This window comes from Colletotrichum gloeosporioides, assembly GCF_011800055.1.
Source record: "Colletotrichum gloeosporioides strain Lc1 chromosome Unknown consensus_57, whole genome shotgun sequence".
Classification (NCBI taxonomy): domain Eukaryota; kingdom Fungi; phylum Ascomycota; class Sordariomycetes; order Glomerellales; family Glomerellaceae; genus Colletotrichum; species Colletotrichum gloeosporioides.
In genome coordinates this window covers 198,427-218,978 of record NW_025544702.1, presented here as the reverse complement: position 1 = coordinate 218,978, position 20,552 = coordinate 198,427, and the positions used below count along the sequence as shown (strand labels likewise).

The following is a 20,552-nucleotide window of genomic DNA, read 5'->3' as shown; positions in this document are numbered from 1 at the left end:
AAGCTCTCAGCATGTCGTACACGGCTCCTCCGCAACGCATCACCTTCGATGGTTTTCTATTCGATATGGACGGGACTATCATCGACTCAACCGAGGCCGTCGTCAAGCACTGGCAAACGTATGTAGCCAAATATCATCGTCATCAACCAGCTGCCCCTTGCATCAACTCTCCCCTCTCGTCTCCCCCGGGTTAGAAGAACTCCACTAACACATGAACCCCCTTTCCTCCCTTGCAGAGTCGGCAACGAAATAGGTGTCGCACCCGAGGTTATCCTCGAAACGTCTCACGGCCGCCGGAGTATCGACATCTTGAAGATTTTGGCCCCTGAAAAAGCAAACTGGGAATGTGAGTCCTCAGATCTACTCTGCTCGGTCCCCTTGCTTCCCACTCCATCGTCCTGTTCTATCCACCCACCGCTCCTTTACCCGCACAAATCCAGGTTGTCGTCCGAGCCACCGAGCAAGCAAGGGGCTTGTCAGGCACAGGAACAAAAGGCTAACTTTCCATCGCAGACACCCGTGAGATGGAAGGCCGACTTCCGAAACTGTACGGCAAGGACGCCGTCGAGATCCCGGGAGCGAGGGCACTGCTGGATGCCCTAATCAAGGAGAAGGCTCCCTGGGCTATTGTCACGTCGGGAACTGAGCCCCTCGTTGGCGGATGGCTCGAGGCCCTCGGCCTGCCCAAGCCTGAGCACCTCGTAACCGCCGAGTCCGTCGAGAACGGCAAGCCAGACCCAACCTGCTACAAGATCGGCCGCGAAAAGCTCGGTCTGCAAGACGCGTCTAAGCAGGTTCTTGTCTTTGAGGACAGCCCGGCAGGCATCAAGGCCGGCAAGGACGCTGGATGCAAGGTGCTTGGCCTCGTCACAAGCCACACCGTTGACCAGGTTGTGAGCGCCGAGCCGGACTGGATCGTCCAAGACCTGGACTCAGTCAGGCTCATCGAAGTCAAGGGGAGTTCCATCACCTTGGAGTTCTCCAATGCCCTGGTGTCGGAGGTATCAGCTGCCTGAGGAATGGAGGCTCTGCTAATGAACCAATAGACTAGAATAGACTTCTCTACAATAGATTGCAGCATTCTAATGCTATTGTTCGTGGTGCCCCCCTCGTTCGATAGATCTGGACCAACTAGATTACTAAGGGGTGAGCGTGTCTGGAACCAACTGGATCGATGATGAGATGGCCCAGAGACAAGAATCTACCTCTGGGTTGATTTCTCCTTTCACCTGCTCATGGAAAGACATCATGTAACTTCACACAAAGAAGCGAGCATCAAGCAAGCACCCTTCCGCAGATCCGAGGATGGCAATTGCTTCAGCAGCCGGAAGGATCTTGAAGGAACCCAACGTCTACTCAGGAACGGACAGCAGTGTAGCGACAACTGCAAGGCGCCGTCCGAATGAACCCGGTCTGGGGTAAGTTGAGAAGGCCGCGGGCCCAAGACATGTGTCTCTTCGGCCCGGAGACAACATACGCCGCCTGTTGTGTGTCCATGGCGTGCAACCTCAATGTCCAAGAATATCTTGCTCCGGCCGAGTCTGTGATGCACCAACTTTCATTTGATTGTCTCGAAAGTTGATTCACATGACAACTGCGAAATTGGTGTCCCGTTTACATCATACAGTGCATGAACCATACCTTGAACCCAGAACCCGAGCCGACGGGCCTTCGCAGGATCAGACAAGACAACCCGCTGGTTTAGCCCGATTCTCCCCTTCGCCGAGCAGGAGATCAACTAGTCTCACGTATCTGAGTCCGGATGCTCCTAAAGGCAACATTTACTCAACCGGCCAGCCCAATCGCCGCTCACGATGAGAGACAAGGGGCAAAAGCAAACGTCCCCTCCAAGACTTGGATGCGTTTCACAGCAGAGTCGTATAAGGAACTTTACCAAGTTACCGAATCCTTCCGGATGCCTGCCCGTTGTCCAACTTGTGCAGAAACTACACGATACCGACACCATGGTTGTGGCGCAACTTTGCATGACCGCAGGACAACATCGGTATTGGCACAAGAGAGAAAAAGTCAAAGAGACAGAGCGGGCTGACGAGTTGAGGGAGGGTGGCCGCAAGCTGCGCTGCTGCAAGACCCTGAGCGTACGACTGTTTTGCTCGTCAGCACGCACTTTGCCCTGACTGACGGTCCGGTACATGCAGGTCAGCAACGTGCACGCAGACGAACACGCGTTATGTGAGAGATGAGGCAAGTGACATCTATAGTCAGCATCTTGCAGTGTATTCCGGAGATCCTCACTCCCCCTCGCGTCCCAGCCGGCGATGTGTGTAACGGTCTAGGTCACGCGAAAAGTCGGGCTGACCCCGGGTTGTTCATCTTCATTGGCGAAGGTTGGACAGCAGCGGAAAGTATTCCTCCCCGTCACAGAGTTTTTTTATTGTTTTCTTTCGTCGTCTCCAACGCCTTTCTTATTGCATAATTGGATCTCAACACTTTGTCCCGACGGCCTTCTAGGATCAGCGATTGTTAGTTCCCTAGCTGGCTGTGCCTTCATTGGCGGTAGGCGCCCGACGATGCTATTTCGACACGTATCACGGCATACGCCAACTCCCGCACGGGGAAGCATGCAGGAACAGCCCCTCAGACTAAACCATGCCGGGCGCTGGCCGCGAGGGACGTTTTGGTAAGTTATGATAAGAGGTATGATTATTGCAAGCAATAATAAAATAAAATAAAAATAAAAATAAAAAGGGTGATATTTTCCCAGTAACGCGGCTTGAACGTGGCTCAACAGCCCTGTCAGGGGGGCAATGAATGCCACCGGCAGTTGTGGGAGGCTGCAGGTACATACATTTCCGGGCAACTGCGTTAGCTGCGTGAAGCCGCAGGCGATGGTGGAGGCAGCCGTGGTTGCGCCAACGTCAGTCACCGCCACGCCTTCAAGTTCGGAGAAGGCATCTCCATCTGGACTGGCAGTCGTGTGCCAATCTCCATCATGGTAAAACGGAGATTGTAAATCATGTAGTTGTCAAGCCCGCAGCGCGCCGCGACGCTTGCCTAGACGATGAGGCCGCGGGGGATTATTCCCATATGGCCGGGCCGGGCTGGGCTGGGCTTGGGCTGGGTTGTGTTGGGCAGAAGCTTCCATGTGGCTCGGTTTAGGGGCGGGCTAAGGTAGAGTCCGACTGACTGACAACAGACCGGACTCACAGCGCCAGGAGCCAGACAGCTGGGTCGATTGGACGGTTGGCAAACGAGGCTGGCTGTCAGGGAGATAGAAGGGGTGGAAAAACCACTGGTTAGCGACAGCCCGTGATGTCCGTTTCTACACCACCTATCCGTGCTTACCGTGGCGATGGCGACGGCGACCGCTGCTGTTTCGTCGTCCTTGACTCTTTCGCTACGGTTTCACGGATGGTCTGGCGATATCCGTAGATGGGGGCGTGATGTTTTGGTACCTTGCATGATACCATGGTTATGATGTCCTCCCTCCCCCTCCGTGCCACTTCACTTCGCGCGGCGGCCGTAGGTTGTGCTCCGTCGGGACTCACTCGGCAGCGGAGCCGGACACAGCCTGACTCGAAATGACCATGTCGGGGAGGCTGTGCCAAACCCAAGCGAGCGAGAAGGAAATTGTGCAGTCGTAGAAGATGGGTCACCTGGGCTGGGTGGAAACGGACGCGCGCGCCAGCCCGGTCAACAGCGGGGGTGCAGCACGCGTCGTCTCTCGAGGTTTTCCTTTTACGGCCGTGACGAGGACCCTTGCCCGAGTTTAATGAGGGAAGCATGGGCCCGAGGCTTGCGGGCAGGGGCCTCGATGGAAAACCAACAGCGGTGGCCCCTTACCGGCAGAAACGAATACAACTTGCCCTCGTCACGGTCGGCGCCGCACGTGGCCGCCCGGGCCCGATTTTGATCCTAATCTCATTCTCCCCGTTTGCCGCCGTTTCCACCTTTTGAATCTTGATGAGGATGCCATGCCACCATCATCCTTGTGCATCGGTGTTGTTGTTGGCGCTGGCCGCGTTGGTGTTGGTGGTGGTGGTGGTGGGTGGTGGTGGTCTGTCTTCAAGTTGCAACATCACCAAGGATCCAAGCCACGCTGTATTCGTGCCTTACTCTGTACCATACCTCGTATATCGTCATTGCCGTTTGTTGGAATCAATGCCCTTGGTGACACGCACCTGCACGTCCAGAAAGAAAGAAGACCGACCGAGTTGAGCGGTTAGGTGATAATGCCATCCATCCAGCTCATCAAGCGCGGCCATCTGTCACATGTCCCTCTCTTGGCTAGGTGTCTGTATCTGTATCCGTACGGTACCTACGGCGCCAATGGCCCCTTTTCATTGCATCGTGCCTTGCGCATGTACGTCAACAACAGACTCATCTCCCCTGTGCAGATTTGCCAGCCCAGGGTCATGACTAATTCAGCAAGCCCCCGTGTCCGACATCCCGTCCCTAGACATCACGAAGATGGATGGCGTGTTGTACGGATGTTCCGTAGCTTTCTTGCTGGTGTCACGGCGCCGCAGCGACCGGCGGTGTTGGTCTTAGTGCTTCTGGCATTGTACCAGGTAGTCGGACCGCCCGCCAGCTTTCCGCATTCCAGAATGCCGCCACAGTGTCCATTCGTCGCATTTCGCAGGTAATTCTTGTCTTGACGACATCGTTGTTGGCCAAAGAGAAAGACAAATGATACCTACGTTGCTTGACATGCATCCCGGCCCCGGTACGAATCGCTACTCGCGAGATGGCGATCTGGCGGCGGCCTGTTGGCCGAGTGGGAGACGAGACACCAAAATAGAAGCGGTAGCCTCCGGCCCCATCCCAGTCCGCTGAGCCCTGCGTTGGTGTGCTGGGTTTTGCGAGCATCATCTCCGGGGATGGGTTCTCTGTGTCGTCAAAGTCGGTTGAGCAACCAGGGTTGATCGCGCAAGCCTGACATACGTACGATGTCTTCTGGTTCGGGGTCCATCGTCCATGAAGGCAGGCTTAGGGTACCATGGGGCTGGTAACAGAAGAGATCCCGCTCCCGCCTTCGCCATGTACGTACAAGCAAGTCAAGGAGACGATATGCGCTAATGACGCCGCAAACCCACAGCAAATCTTGACGAGAGGCACTCCACGAGGTAGAAATCCATCTGACGAACAGCTCTGCGCCTTTCCCTAGTGCACTGCGAAGAATATGGACTGCGTATCCATGGAAATCTTTTACTCGGGGTTGGATATCTTTCACGTCTCCTCCCCCACCCCCGTGGGCGTCCTCAATGACTCAGGGAGTGTCGTTCGCCGCTTCCTGAATGTCCATGTCAGACCTGGAACATGTTGGTAGTCGCAATCAACTAGTACGGAGGGAAGCACGAAGAAGATGGCTACGCGCCTCCGAGATGTTCGCTTCGACCCGGCTCGGTGGGATAATCTTCTGTATCGAGGCCTACGCGAGCTATCGTACATCGTCCAATCAGGCTTGTCAACTGTGCCAAGCATCTGGGACCACTGAGACAACGGCTCCTTTGGCTGATTTAGTTTTTTTTTTTTTTTTTTTTTTTTTTTTTCNTGTTTTTTTTTTTTTTTTTTTTTTTTTTTTTTGTGCGCACTCGGTCTTTTGAAGAGCTCCCAAATAACGCTCCAGGCCGCTCCTCTCTTGAGTCTTGTGTCGATCCAGAGAGTTCAGCACGTAGAACCAACGGCCAGGTTTGGTGCGTAAAAAAAAAATTAAAAAAATTGTGAGCAGCTTAGCGCTGTGACAAGCCGCGACTCCGCGCGGACATTTCATTGAAGCCACAGAGACTGATATCGATGCTTACATAAGGGTCTCAGAACACCTCCGAGTTCTGGGCAGTACTTGCTATGGCGATCACAGTTTGACGGCACAGTCAACCACATACATGAGTGATATCGTGCTATGCGATTTCGCGTCCATACCGAAACTTTTTGGGGCGGCTTTGCTGGTGAGGTTACAACGCCTACGGATGAGCGACGGTCCGGGAAACACCCCACGTCACCACATCGTCCTTGCCCTGCTCCCCCCCCCATCAGCGCCAATCAAGCGTTGATTCAAGCGTTGCGTGGTCCACATGAGCAAGGGCCGAGAACGAGGCGACGGACCGCAACTGATCCTCGCTGTCACCTTCATTGAGACTTGTTGGCCGACTCACAAAAGGTGATGGACACGGAAGGTCTGGGTCAGTCGATGGCTTTCAAGGTGTCCCATTCGTGAACTGGAGCCGGTCTAGACTTGAATGAAGTGTAGAATGTCGCTGGATCGCCATCCGATAACCATTGTGAAGGCGTCAAACACAGACCACGCTTCTCAAAATCGACGGCTGCTCTCTTCTACCAAACTCACCGAAGCCCACTCTGAAATTCGCCGCCGGAACTCTATAGGCGAGAAGTCGGCATGCGCAGGATGTGATGTGTGCTGCTAGGATGTATTCCTTCGGAGTTTTGGCCGGGATCCTCAAGGTGCAGCAGACGTGCTGCCAGCGGCAAGATCATGCGGGGTGTACGAGCCTGGACCGCCCAGCTGAACAAAACGAGAAAAGGCTGAACTGTGATAACACTCGACATGACGATGGGGTTTCCTGTTTAACGGAGGATCCATGCTGAGATGCCGCCACTCCAGTCCAGCGTACCTATCATCTCCCTTGTTTCTCATGCTCCAGAGCCTGCTGCGGATAGAGGACGGCGATTTTGCGCTTTCGGCGTCGATGCCGCAAAGCGAGAACGACTGTTTCCTGACCGGGGGCCAGGGGGTCCTATAATGCACATCTTAAGAAAATCCAACAGACGAACCTTGGGGTTCGTCCAGGTCTGGAGACCTTGTCTGGCTTTTAGCACTGCAACGCCGACGGGCAAGCCAATTGATAGCATGGGCAGCAACCACCAGCGTCTGGGATCAGCCGCTCTTCAAACAGATGCCCGGGTAGCGCGATGTCACACTAGATTATGCCCTCAAGTCGGGTTTCGATACCACGGACGCTGGTGAGCGCCCATCGCCGGAAACCTGATCTTCCGGCGGTGATATATCGAGATACCGGAAGAAGCCGTCGGGATCGCAAATTGGCGGCTTGAATTTCATCTCGTGCTTGGGAGGAGTAGCTTAAGTTCACCATGCTGTCGCAATGTAGAGCTGACGCCTCAAGCAAGGCTGTGCGTGTTGACCTTGACACTGTTCATTATTGCCTCGAAAGGACTTTGAGCACGGATAATTGGCGGCAGGGCGTGGTCACCGAGTCGTTCAATTCGGTATTGCGTGACGAGGCGGCAGACTTCCGCGGGCTGCATAACAGATCGCAAGCCACTTGGGTGCAGTCAATGCGCAGTCCGTCCCAGAGCACTGACGCTTAGTTTTGCTCTTGTCAGGTTTAAGCGGAACGGCTTCCCGCTGTAAGATGTTTGTCATGCACAGCACGGGCAACGATGGACCTGTCAGTTCTGTGAATCGCGGGCAGCTCTGGAAATGGGCTTCCGGGAATAGCAGCAGTTCCCCGTGCTTTTGTACGACTCTGCAAGACTGACGGCTTAGCACGAGAGGACTCTGTCAATCCTTCATTGCCCTAATTTATCCGTAATGTTCTTGGAGACGGAACTCCAGTTGTCAAGCCCAGCACTCGTAACGCAGTTTTGCGGCTTAGAAATAGAAGTAGGCAGCTGACTAGTCGTGAGGTCCCCGGAGAGGCGGGGATGTGCGGATAGGAAATCGTGACCTGAGGACGCTAAGACTGGATGTGGCATGAGATCCGTTACTGCTGCTCCAGGCTCTGTCGCGCTCTTCCGATGCCACAGCCATGATAGGGTCTCTGCCGGCGCAGGATCAACGTCAAGCAACCCACACGCCTGGCAGCACATTTGAACTTATCTAGGAGGCGTTTCTATGCTTCTCCAAGCAGAAGACAGACAGCACAAGCTCTCTCGGCAAATGCTCATGATACGGCCGAGAGGCATCGGTGTACTGGCAGCTTGAGCGCTTCTTGGGCTGACCAGAGGGCTGGAAAGACCTCGGCAAGCAGACATGGGCGAGCTGAACGTGAGTATCATCGCCTATGGCTCGACGGAGCCCGATGTTGCAGACCAATGGTGTGGGAGAAGCATTTGATGTGCGTGCTGCGGTGCGACCTGTTGTCGAGGTTTTCTGGCCCTGCGATTCGTGCACACGGCGAAGAGATGGCCGCACGGCGAACTTCGAGGGTGCGTTCGGAGCGTCGGAGGCCAACTCCAGCCACATTTTCTCTGGCTCCACCTGTGCTCTTTGCACGGCAGACGGTGCGAGTGGATTTGGGGGGAAATAATTTGCGAAGCGCGCTCAGGCTAAGGTGCTGCGTTGCTCGGCTCTGCGCGAAGAAACGAGGCACCAGCACCTGTTGACGGACCGGATCTCCTTGGTCGTAGCAGCGGCAACGGTGACGACTGGAGGCCAAATGCAAGTCCAAGATTCGAATAATGAGTGGTCTCCCAAGCCAAAGGCCAGGCAGGTCTCAGCCTGAAAATGCATGGGCTAGATGCGTTTGGACACCTCCGGCGTCGTCAAAGTTTGACTTGCTTGCGAGCCAACGCAACGCCGAGTGAGACACGCGGAAGCCAGGTGGGGGGCCCATTGAGCTAGCCTGCGGGAACAGCGGCTGGTACCTTACCTCGAGAGCACCGTAAAGGGGCCAGCCGTCTCCTTCTGGGCAACCTCCAGCTACGGCTGAGCCTGTTTGGGCCTTGTGTTGCAAAGCAGGCAAAAGAAGAGCCGACGAGTGGTGACGACGATGCCCGTTTTGTCATAGCAGGTCATCGTCGACGGGGATCATGGTGATCGTTGCAGGCAAGCCGTGGCGAAGAGTGGAAGACGGCCGCGAAGGCTGGCCATTCGACATACATAGTAAGCATCCCTCTTCAAGGCGGACGATGCAGTGGCTGGCCCGAACTTGCATCACAGCGTTACGTTTTGGGACTCGCTGAGGAGAATCGGGAAGTCGTGGGACCGTAAAGCACCCCACCAACTTGTCAGTTGATCACAGCGGACGGGGATCATGAGTGCTCGGAGGCTTGATGGGGGGAGGAGGAGAAAAAAAAGTTGTCGTTTTCTTTTTCTTCTTTGGCGTCGTTGAGGTGCGTTAGCGCGACCAAGCTCCAGGGGTAGGAGACAGGGCAACAGGGGCCGGTTGCGCCCACGAATCGCACGCGTCCAGTTTTGGTAGGCAGGCTGGGGTGTGAGAGCGGAGAGGGTCGGGAGCGTGAAGGATGGGCAGAACTTGTCCCAATTCATCGTCGTGTGCGCATCCTTTCCGTCCAGACCCGGCCCTTCCCACAGCACATGGCGGACATGAACAACAGCCGGCGAGGGCAGTGATCGCAATGGTTGCTCCATTCGTCGCGTGGCAGCATGGGCCGTCATGTATCTGGACGGCACGACGCCTGGGGCACACACGATGGATGCATATCGGTAGCTACCATACGGCGGCTGGAAGCGCGCGCTGCAAGGTGAAGTGGTAGCCGACAGCGTGCGGCATTGGGTTGGAAGGGATTCGATAAGGCGGGAAGGTCGACCAGTGCAAGTAGGGTTAGGCGTTGAGACGAACTGGGGTCGTGTCCTAGCAAGCGAGCAAGGCCCAGATACGTATCCGTAGCTGATGTGATCCAGCTTGGTGGTTTTGCTTTGACATGGTGCGGTGGTAACGCGGGCGGGAAGGGCAGATGACGGCTGGGCGGACGAGACGAGGTGACGGCGACAGTGACACAGCTGGCGGTTGGTCGATGGGCGTGGTTGCCGTGAGTCCAAAGCATGGTGGGTGCAAGCGGTGGTGGTTATCAGAGTGACGAATATGTGTAGACTGAGACTTGCAATGGTAGCGTAGAGATTGACAGTTGGGTAGTTCCCGTGAACCCACGGAAGTCAAATCCCAAGGCCGATCGGAAGTTGCGGCATTCCGAGACAGGAAGTGACAAGATCAGGATCAGCAGCAGCGATGCAGAGAGATATGCAACGCGAGTGGTGGTCGTGGGGAAGCCGAGGATGAGGCTGGATGGGGAAGAAGAAAGTTGTAGGCGATGGTGAGAGAGAGGCGGCTTGCCCAAAGCGGCAGTCGTGGGTGTAGATGAAGAGGCTATCTGGGGCTGTTCATCTTGCGAGAGATGACGATGGCGGTGACGGTGACGGTGACGGTGAATGGAATGGCCAACGGCAGCAGTTGCACCTTGGTGACGTGATGGATGGCTCGATCCGCCCCGACACAAAGAACAAAGAACAGAGAGGTGTTTTGTTTTTTGGGCTTTGTTTCGTTTTTCGGGTACGTCAAATAAGCGTTTTTTTTCCAGCAAACTCAATTGAAGATGATGTTTACCTTACTACTGTTTGCACGAGCTGGTTGGCTGGCCATCAAGGTAGAGGAAAATAAGGTAATTCCATTGCTGCAGCGCTGGAAGTTACGAATGGAATATTTGACAGCAGTGAAGCGTCGCAGTCTCTCCAGGTGCCAACGCCAAGATACGTATCACAATGGGGGTTGTTCGTCCCTACCTTAACCGAACGAACATCAGTGCTCTCTGTCTGTCAGTCCGGGATTGAGACTCGTACAAGCTGATGATGAGGCCATGAACCGTGGACAGAACGCAATGGTCGCAAAAGCGTCTTCTTGACCGGCCAGTCCGTGTCCATACTCGGTAGGAAATCCATCCAAGCAAGTCCGTCTAAACACGGACAAACAGAACTGTCTAAAAGCACCACGATTCACCGGACGGCGACCAAGTCCTGGCCCGCGTGCATGGGGGCTGTGTCAATCTATTCCACACTGTCTGGCGCCAAAAGGTAGGTAAGGTACAGTGTAAAGGTAGGCGTAGAAGAACAGCGGGCAGCAGCGGGCAGGCACAGGCACGGACGGATACCCGACATGAGACGCTCCTTCCCTCCGAGGTACCCATAATTTCCTCACCGTCTCTCCACAGTGTGACCTCTGACCGGCAACACGTGTGCTCCAATGGCTACCTTAAGGTGCCTGAGGACTGAAGTCACACACCTCCTTATGTGCTTATCTGACATTACCCACTTGTGATCTCTAAGGTACCTCGACCACGGGCTTCCTTCACCTTACGTACAGCAGTCGCCGAATCCTTTACCATGCTCAGATCCTCTGCCAGCACGTCAGTCAGCCAACGGCAACCTCATCTTAGAAGTCGCCTATCTACCGTACCTACCGCGAGGTACCTGTCTATCTCACCTGCCCTTAGCCAGGTACGGATAATGAGGTGTAGTCGGCACTAAGGTAAGTAAGTACGGATAGACAGGACCCGACCTGTCAACTCGCGGCGGCAACCACTGACTTTACTTTCGCCTTAGAACAGCCCTTTCAAAACATTACGGCCCCTCGCTCTGTTAGCTTCAGCAAACATCTGTTCGCCAGCCCGCCAAGCCCATCGTTCTGCCCGCCGTCCGTCCAAGTCTTCCGCCGCAATTTGGCCCTCGCCGTCCCGTCCGCCCTCAGAACCAAGAAACATGATGCTGCTGCTGCTGAGGCGCAATTACAACCCCGTCGCACAGACTTCAGCTGCCCTGAGTGAGCCTCTCTCCGCTTCCCCGAATCAGATGATGCCATTGCGATCGTCGCTCTCGGCTTCTCATGCCCTACGAATATCCGTACCTGTCTCTATCGTGTGCGACCCTCCCCTGATTGCCCCTCCTGCTTCAATTCTATCGACTCACATTCCGTCCCTTGTTACGAATATTCCACACAGTACTGCCATGCCTGCTGATGTCCCCCCCGGATATCGTCATGGCAAGGCTGCTGCTTCGCCCTCGCCTTGTCCCACTGCCCAGTTTAATCAATGCCCGCTCCGTCGGTTGCTGCCCTTCGCCCGGCCGGCGCCGTCGTGACTTGTCAACCTGCAATGTCTCGCCCTCACCCCTTTTGTCCGTCAGTCAAAACACCGCCCTGTCGTCCGGCCTAGCCACCATACGATGCATTGTCTGTATCTGTCACTCACTGACGGTACTTGCCCCTCTGCTCTACTTTCCCATCATCTATCTGCCAGAGGCCTCGTCGACGCCTACCGGGCTATCTTCAGCCCACAACAGGGGACTTGAGCCCAAACTTTTTTAGTGTGCCACCGGTTGACAGGGGGGCGTCGTCCAAACCCAGGGACGCAAAGACGCTTCAAGGACAAGGGTCCGGGACTCGACACCGGGGCCGGGACCAGGGGGTGTGGGATGCCATGGGATGGGACGTCGTGGCATGGGATGGCATGCTTAGCCTTGGGTACGTGTGGATGCCTCTGTGGATGTGAAGGGTTCACCCTCACTTGTCCTTCAGGTTTATTCAGGTGGGTGCAACCATCCTCCATCCTCTGAGCTGTGCTGTGTTGGACTGGAGCATAACCACCCACGTCTGGCTGGAGTTCGGCCTCGAGGTCGCAGTCCAGCTCATCGAACACGCGCATCCATGCACCACCCACCACCACCATACACACGCACGCTTGCTCGCTCGCTCCCACACACCCACCTACGCAGTACCTACTGCCACCGCGGCACACAGACAACGACAGGTAGCGAGTCACCCAAAGTCACTCACCACCCGTTGTTCCCTCTCGGCTGACTCTGGTTCTGACATGGACGCGGAAGCAAGCAGGAACCTGTCCGGTTCTTTTGCTCAAGCCCCTCCTCTCGCTGGCTCGGCCTTTGACACACCTACCTGCATACGAAGACTTCACTTTCCCTACGCACTCGGCGGCGTCTAGCTGTATGTAGCTGCACACTCTTCCTCAGCCTGCTTGTGCTTCCGGGACTACATCGTCCTGTCTTCGACTATCCGTACCTGTCGCCGTCGAGGAAACCTAGTCGTCCGGCATTGCATAAACTTAGTGTAGTAGCTGTCTTTGCACAGTCTGCACGCTGCATCTGCATAGCACTTCACTGGTAATGCTCGGGCCCTGTCATATCCTCCTCCACTGCTTACCATGTCTCTTTGGCTTGCCAACCCCGGTCCCTTCCTGCCCCTGGTCCCTGGAGACCAACCCTCGCGGCCTCTGTCCCCTTTCTCTTCCCTCCTCTCAGGCCCCAGCCATGAGGGCTCTACAGACAGAAAGGTTCCCGCCCCCTTGCTCCCTTGGTCTCCCGACACCTCCACCCCAAAATGATCTCCTCGATTCTGGCAAGTACCCAGTGGGTTGAGAAACCTCTCTCCCCTCTTGCCGCTCTGAACCCACACCCGCGCCTGCTCCTGGAGTTTGTGTGTGCGTGATGGGTCAAGAAGACAAATGATACTTCTTTCACCACCCCCCCTCTTCGCTCCTCTTGTCATTGTTTTTTGACCCTTTCCTCAAGCCTCGTCTGTGNACCCCCCCTCTTCGCTCCTCTTGTCATTGTTTTTTGACCCTTTCCTCAAGCCTCGTCTGTGCCCTCCCCAAGCCCTTGCCTGGACAGATCCATCATCTCGCCCTCAAGCCTTGGGAGACTTAAGCAGACCTTCTTGTCTCATCTCTTCCCGGATCTGCCTCACCCTTCCTTATATCGTCTGTCCCTCCCCATTCAACCTTAAAGCGGACAAGCTCCCCTCGATCTCTACTTCCGAGTCCCGTGCCTCCATCACACCCACGTTCCCTCTTGATATCTTCTTTATCACCAGGCCGTCGGCCATCTCTAACCCCCAGTCACTCTTTCACTCTGCTCCATAGCCTGGCACCGCCCGCGTCTCGTTTCCGGGTCTCCTTCGTCTTTCATTATCTCATAATCAACACGCACAAGCCGATGATACCTCCTGTGCTCGTTACACCTTCGCTCACCACACTCGCTACCCCTTCCAAAACCACATCGTCCGAACGTCCCTTGGACTGTTCACCAATCAGGCTTTGATCGACATCGACCAGACAGCAACAATGAGTTACTACCCGAACTTCAACCAGTACGAGTATGCTGCGCCGGCGGTCTACCCGCATGGTCCGGTCAACTTTTATTATCAAAATCCAAACTTTGAGCATAATGAAATGTACAATCATATCAACATGATGGGCTCACATATGATGCCGGGTGTTGGTGGAAAGGCAACGGAAACCAAGCCCAGACTGGCCAAGGACGAGGTCGAAAAGCTCGAGAGCGTGTTTCAGGCAAACAACAAGCCCAACAGCAGTACGAAGAAGCAGCTTGCTGAGCAGATGGGGGTGGATGTCGCAAGAATCAACGTACTTGACTGCCCTTCCTCCGCACGAGATACCTTCAACTGACTAGTCTCAGAATTGGTTCCAAAACCGAAGGGCAAAAGCGAAGCAGGAGAAAAGGCACGCAATGAATGAGGAGAAGGAGCGTCAAAAGTCGGAACAAGATGCCGAGGCGAGAGACACTACTGCCGATACCGTCAAGGAGTATTACGCTTCCAACGACCAAGAGGAAGATCTCCGTCCATCCGCCGCGCCTTTCCCCCCTGTGAAGGCATCAGAGGAAACAACTTCGGTCACAGCGAGCCCGCCTGTCGAGGAAACCGAACCTGAGACGGAAATGGAGGAAATGGTGCACGCGACAGCGGAAGAGACCGAAGCAGAATACACCTCCCCGGAGTCGCCCAATTGCCCGGCCCAAGATATCAACATAAGCTACTCCCTGACCACCGACAACTTCTTCCCTGACACGTGCGACTTTGCGACGTCTCTATCTTCCGAGGCCACTTCAGAAGCGCCATGCCTGACGATCTCAATACCTCAATTCATGCCAGAGATTACCGATGCCACGAGCGCCTCATCGTACCAACATCTATCCGGGTCCACTGACATGAATGGCATGGCATCTCATTACATGATGGCGGACTCTCTCCACATCGACATCAAGCAGGAGCAGATGCAGAGTGAGGGTGTCAACGGATTTGACCAGTTTTCCCCGGAATCCATGGCTCATTCCCCCCCAGAAGTCTCTACCACCGACTTTCGATTCAAGCCGCCCCCAACGATTGATATTGCGAGCCGAAGAAATTCCAAGCGTCCTGCTCAGCTCGTCAGCTGTATGCGCAGCCAGTCATACAACCTCTCGGGTCCCAAGACGGGTATTGAGATGTCTAGACGCATAGAAGCACCGAGCCCGATGCGGCGTGTTGCGTCGGCCACGGGCAATTTCCCAAGAGGGATCCAAAAAGCAATTAGCGCGGGGCCGCGATCACCATTATGCTTTGATCGCAACCAGGAGACCCTTCTGCTGCAAATGGCAGCCCACTCACCAGCGTCTAGAAGCTCGGTGGCGCCCCCAACTCCTAACACGCCAGTGGTGCCTACTCAGCAGCAGAACATGCGTGAGGCAACAGTCTCGTCCATGTCTTCCGAGGATGACAAGAGCTACAGCGTACAGACCAATCTAACGGTTCCCCAGTACGCGATGGACCCGATGATGAGGACGCCACCTGACACCCCGGGGCTGATGACAAACATGTCGGGCTCTATCTTCTCGTACGAGTATCAGGTGCCTGACGAACCTATACACACTCCCAGCTTTGGCACCTTCGACAACGAGTTCGGACTCCAGACGAACGTGCCCACCTACGTCGCCCATAGTTGCGGCAGCCAGCCAGTAACACCGTCCTTCCCACACAACCCTATGGGACCGGCATTTTACTCTTCGTACGAGGGCGGCAACGCCGAGTACAATTGGTCAGATGCGTCTTCGATGGCGATCAAGCCTTCGCCGGAGCAAACAAGATCGAGGAATTACGCGTTTAGCAACATAACTGCTCAAGACTTCCAAAGAGAGTAGATGGCGACTCGGGCAACTGAATCTCGTCAGCTCAGCGATGTTTGGTTGAGCTGTGTATAAAATCGGCGTTTCTATTATGTGTTCGCATGGGATCTTAGCGACTGGCAAACATCATACCTGGCGCGTCCCTTGGTATACGCAAGCCTTTCATTTTTAATCAGCAACGTTTTCCTTTCTGACGATACCTACAACACCACAGAAACAATTTCTCAATTAATGTAATGATATACATACGGCTGATGTCCTGCTGGCGGTGGCGCTGTTTGTTTGTGGCTGGGAGGAGAAACACCTGGAGGGGGGAAGCCGGATGGATACCGGAGAGGGAATCAGGAGGAGGAAGACGGGAACAGAAAGAGCTGGAGGTATGGGTTTACTACATTGCGGGCTGGTTCGGGGACGGGAATCCGGGCGTTGGACACGGGGGTAGGAGGGGACGGGAGCATGCATTCGGCGGATCAGGGTACCATACAGGGACATTGATGCGTATTTGCAAGAAAGAGGGGGAAGTGAATGGAGGGCGGGCGGGCGGTATCGTGTTCCAGCATCGAGCATCGAGCCTCGGGCAAAGCCAGAGTGAGAGGTCGAGAATAAAAAGAAAGCATTCAATCGTACTTTAGTCGGCCATGGTCCGTTATTGAAAAAAAGGAGCCTCGTATGGTGCGAGCCTGGGGTCTGGTCACGTACGTACTTGGTATCTTCAGCCGGTGGGCAGCCGTCAGTAGTGTGTAGGTAAGGTACGGAGTGGTAGGTGAGGTTGCAGCAGAGTTCACAATTGGTGAAAGGAAAAACGGATCCCCACCCTTTGGGGCTGGAATCCGCCAATGACACTGCACCGACGGACGGGGGCCTGCCCTTACCCATTTCATCCGTGCCCAAACCGTCATCTGGCTCGTGTGGGGAACGTAGCGATCTGCAACGACCTTCCTTGCGAGACAATAGAAGACACCGGCATTCCCTCCGTTCGAATTCCCAGCCTTCCACATGGCTCACTCATGGTTCATGGTTTTTTGTTGGCTGAGCAGACGGGCGACGAAGAATGTGGGTGAGACTTCTCTCCAACACTAAGTAGACCACATTTATACTGACTGAGCAAAGAAGAAGATGTCTGTCGGGCACGCACCGACGCCTCCCGACCTGAACCAGCGGAACGCGGAACACCGAGACCGGCGTCGCTCCCGCTCCGACCTGGGACTGGGCGGTTCCATTAACAACGCAGTCCCTAGGGTTAAGGAAACAGGGAGCGAAGAGACCTACCTGACTAATTCATTCGGGACAATGACCACGCGCCCGGTACGTTTTTCTGGTGTGTGTGGCTCTGCAGCACTTCTTCATTCCCCAAACCCCATACCAACCCCATGTTTCCCCGCATCGGCCTCCATATGTTCTCCCCAAACCGTCGCCTCACTACCGCTCATGACAGCCGGGCATCCACTCCCTACCTCGTCAACCCATGCCCATAACACCAAAAGAGGCCATCATAACCACTCCTCACTAGCCTTGTTGTGCTTGCGATTGGCTTCTTCCCCTTCGCTCCTCAACTACCGCCGAAGTTCCACCGTCATTGCACACTTAGTGGCCCCTCTTGCTTGCGGGGAGTTGTTTCTTGCCCTATTAATTCCTCTCGGGATGCCTCGAAGAAGGATGCACTTCATCGCTTGACGGCACCTTGCCTGCCGGCCTGACTACCTCTATCGGTGCCTGTCGCCGCCCACTTCTCCTCGAAGTCCCAGGCCCCTCGTCGTGTAAACAGACCCGATGCCACTCGGTCCGATATATCCTAGTTGACGCTTTCTTGGCATCTTGCTGATGCGACGGGAAGGAAGGAAATGATGCTTGTCACAGCATGTCCGTCATGGATCGATCGAGCTATAAGAAGAGTAACGATGGCCCTGGTGGCCTGTCCCTACTCCCAGAACCACCACTCCACGGCGGCAAACCCCATCGACTTCTACGTCTGAAGAGGGTCTTCTCCACGCTTCTGACCATGGTTTTCACCGCCTACCTGTTGGCATCCTGCCTCTACCTGCTTCCGGCCTTCTCTGCTTCCATTCGCTACAGGGATGAGGCCCCGGTGGTGGCTGTCAAGAATGGCTCCTATGCCGGCATCCACAGTGCTGAATACAATCAGGACTTCTTCCTCGGGATTCCCTATGCAAAGGTGATAGACAAGCGGATCCCGCGGCTTTGAAGCATCAATCTAACAAGGTCTTTACAGACTCCTGAACGGTTCACCATCTCTGAGAGCCTAGACTCCGCATGGGATGGCACTCGTCCGGCCACGGAGTACCCTCCACACTGCATTGGCTACGGCGGTGACATGATCGGGTATCAGCAGTCGGAAGATTGTCTGTACCTTAATGTCATCCGGCCAGCTGGTTCATCTCCTGACGCACAGCTGCCCGTCGCGGTCTGGATTCACGGAGGCGGTTTAGTACGATATACCTTGCCACGTACAACACTGTGCCGCCGGGCTCATCACTAACACGTAACAGTACATGGGTGGCTCCGCTGATAGACGCTACAACCTCTCTTTCATCGTCGAGAACAGTGTCAAGCAGGGTACTCCAGTCATCGGCGTAAGCTTGAACTATCGCCTCTCCGTATTCGGTTTTCCCGGCGGCAAAGAAGCCGTAGAAGCTAGCGCCACCAACCTGGGTTTGTATGTCATTCTCAACACCGCCTTTTCAAGACAAATTCTAATCGAGCCACAGCCGTGACCAACGATTGGCTTTACACTGGGTGAATGAGAACATCGCGAGCTTTGGCGGAGCTTCGGATAAGGTCACCATCTTTGGCGAGAGTTCTGGCGCCGAGAGCGTTTCCGCCCAGGTCTTAGCTTACAACGGTTCGCTCCCGACAGATCAACCAAGAAGATTTGGATGTGGCTAACTGTACACAGGGCGAGACGATGGCCTCTTCAGAGGCGCCATTGCTGAGTCCGGGTTCGGCGGCGTTATCCCTCGGTGGGCAGGTGGCTTCAACAACACAGATGCGTATCAAGCCAGCTGGGACAACCTTGTGACCAACATCTCATCTTGTGCCTCTACCGTCGGGACTCAAGAGTCGCTTGAGTGTCTTCGCACAGCCTCCCTTGAAGATTTCAACGCTGTCTTGAACGTTACCGCATTCCCCTTTCCGCCTGTGCTCGATGGCGACTTCATTGCGGACTACGCCTCCAACCAGCTTGAACGTGGCGACTTTGTCAAGGTCCCCATCCTCATCGGCTGCAACACAGACGAGGGCTCCGCCTTCGGACAGGGTCGTGGGCCCAATGGCGGAACAGTCAACACAGATGATGACTTCCGATATGCAGTTGGCACCTTCATCCCTGGCGGTGTTCAGGCGACTACCGGGCAGTCGGCCGATGAGCTGGTTGAGGAAGTCTTGAAACTCTACCCCAACGACCAAGCCCAAGGTATCCCCAGCCTGCAAACGTGGCCACACATCATTGAACCTGGCGAGGAAATTGCCGTGTTGCGGGGCTTGCAGCAACGCCGCACCGGGGCGTTCTTTGGAGATTTGTATGCACAGCCCCGACCCGTCTCCAAAAGGTTTCACTGACGCTTTTCTTGCAGGACCTTCCAGTTCACGAGGCGGAGGGCCAACATCTTCTGGTCCACACACAATGTGCCTTCGTATGCCTATCGCTTCGATGTCACGGTCAATGGGAACCCGCCTTTCATCGGCTCTACTCATTTTGTAGAGGTGAGTTCGACCACGTTAAGCCTCCCGCCCTAAAAGCTCTGAAGAGGCACAAGAACCTCGGACATGGACATGAAGCTAAAGGCATACAGGTCGCTTTTGTATTCTACAACCTCAATGGCGACGGCTATGATGTGAACCCATTCGGTGGCAATGACACCGCGTACACTGAAAAGGCCACAAGTCTTGCCAAGACGATGAACTCGGCCTGGATCAATTTCTTCGCTGGCCTTGATCCCAATGGCGCCCCTGAGCTAGCTTCTTGGCCTATCTACGAGACCGCGAGTGGCTCTGGGAGCGACCTCGTCTTCGGAATTAATGGAACCGAGGTCGAGACGGATGACTGGAGAAAACAGGGCATGGACTGGCTGATCGAGCATGGCCTCACTGTCTACGGAAATTAGGTGGTTTTGGCGCGCGAGACCTTGATGAGGCATGGCGAGACCCTCTCCTCCAAGGCAATGTGAGCATGTACGGAAAGTAACAGTCAAGATCTCCTCCCAAGAACATCCAACAGCGTTACCCCTCAGCCAACCACCCTTTGTGTGGACCAGGGAGGCACAGTCCAAGTGGTACGCCCCTGTATAACCGAGCTATTACATGTGTTTTTCGGACTCGGTTCGGTCGAATGAAATGATGCTCTACACTACGACACTTATAAAGATTTGCCATCGATGCGCCTCGAAGCTTAAATCATGAGAACAAACGATTCGGCTAGAGCTGAAACTGTGGATCTCTAAGACTCCGCATCGTGTTCCAGCCTACGTTCGAATGCCAAAGTTTTTCATGGCGTTATGCCCAGATTGCACGTCTGTTACAACGCAGGTAGAAGTCATAGTGGTGTCGCAGGCCACGGCACATGAAGCTTTTGACTCTGTGTGCGTCATAATACACAGAAGAAGCTTTGCTCGCCGACGAGAGTCACTGTTCTCCAAAGTCATCAAAGTCTCAAGAGGCGCTCAGCCACCATGCATGTACGAAAGGCAGGACAGGAATCTAGATGCGGATATCTGCAAGGGAATATATGGAAGATGATAGGCGATTAAAGGGTACTCAAGACTATGGCAACCATCAGGCTACAGTGGGACGCGTTACAGGTGCGATATGTGCGGCGAGAGAAGTCACTTGCGGGCCTCCGGGTCGAACGCCGTCAGCTCGGGCCCGGATATGGGGCCGCACCCGAGCC

The 20,552-nt window shown here is 55.0% G+C and overlaps 4 protein-coding genes across 4 annotated transcripts; 3 read left to right on the top strand and 1 right to left on the bottom strand.

Moving 5' to 3' along the window:
- Positions 1-11: 11 nt before the first annotated feature.
- On the top strand, positions 12-1,016 carry GCG54_00009698 (Glycerol-1-phosphate phosphohydrolase 2; the record flags this gene model as incomplete). Its single annotated transcript, XM_045409638.1, has 3 exons — positions 12-118; positions 237-346; positions 514-1,016. 3 exons carry the CDS (start codon positions 12-14, stop codon positions 1,014-1,016), a joined length of 720 nt encoding a protein of 239 aa, XP_045262162.1.
- A 7,247-nt stretch (positions 1,017-8,263) lies between these two features.
- Positions 8,264-8,737, bottom strand: GCG54_00009697 (uncharacterized protein; the record flags this gene model as incomplete). The annotated part of the gene is made up of 3 exons (XM_045409637.1): positions 8,264-8,455; positions 8,592-8,653; positions 8,698-8,737. The coding sequence occupies 3 exons, from the start codon at positions 8,735-8,737 to the stop codon at positions 8,264-8,266; spliced, it is 294 nt and encodes a 97-aa protein (XP_045262161.1).
- Positions 8,738-13,809: 5,072 nt separating this feature from the next.
- Positions 13,810-15,664, top strand: GCG54_00009696 (uncharacterized protein; the record flags this gene model as incomplete). The annotated part of the gene is made up of 2 exons (XM_045409636.1): positions 13,810-14,112; positions 14,165-15,664. 2 exons carry the CDS (start codon positions 13,810-13,812, stop codon positions 15,662-15,664), a joined length of 1,803 nt encoding a protein of 600 aa, XP_045262160.1.
- Positions 15,665-17,507: 1,843 nt separating this feature from the next.
- On the top strand, positions 17,508-19,770 carry GCG54_00009695 (Lipase 1; the record flags this gene model as incomplete). The annotated part of the gene is made up of 7 exons (XM_045409635.1): positions 17,508-17,822; positions 17,880-18,095; positions 18,157-18,323; positions 18,376-18,509; positions 18,564-19,185; positions 19,240-19,369; positions 19,390-19,770. 7 exons carry the CDS (start codon positions 17,508-17,510, stop codon positions 19,768-19,770), a joined length of 1,965 nt encoding a protein of 654 aa, XP_045262159.1.
- Positions 19,771-20,552: the final 782 nt, after the last annotated feature.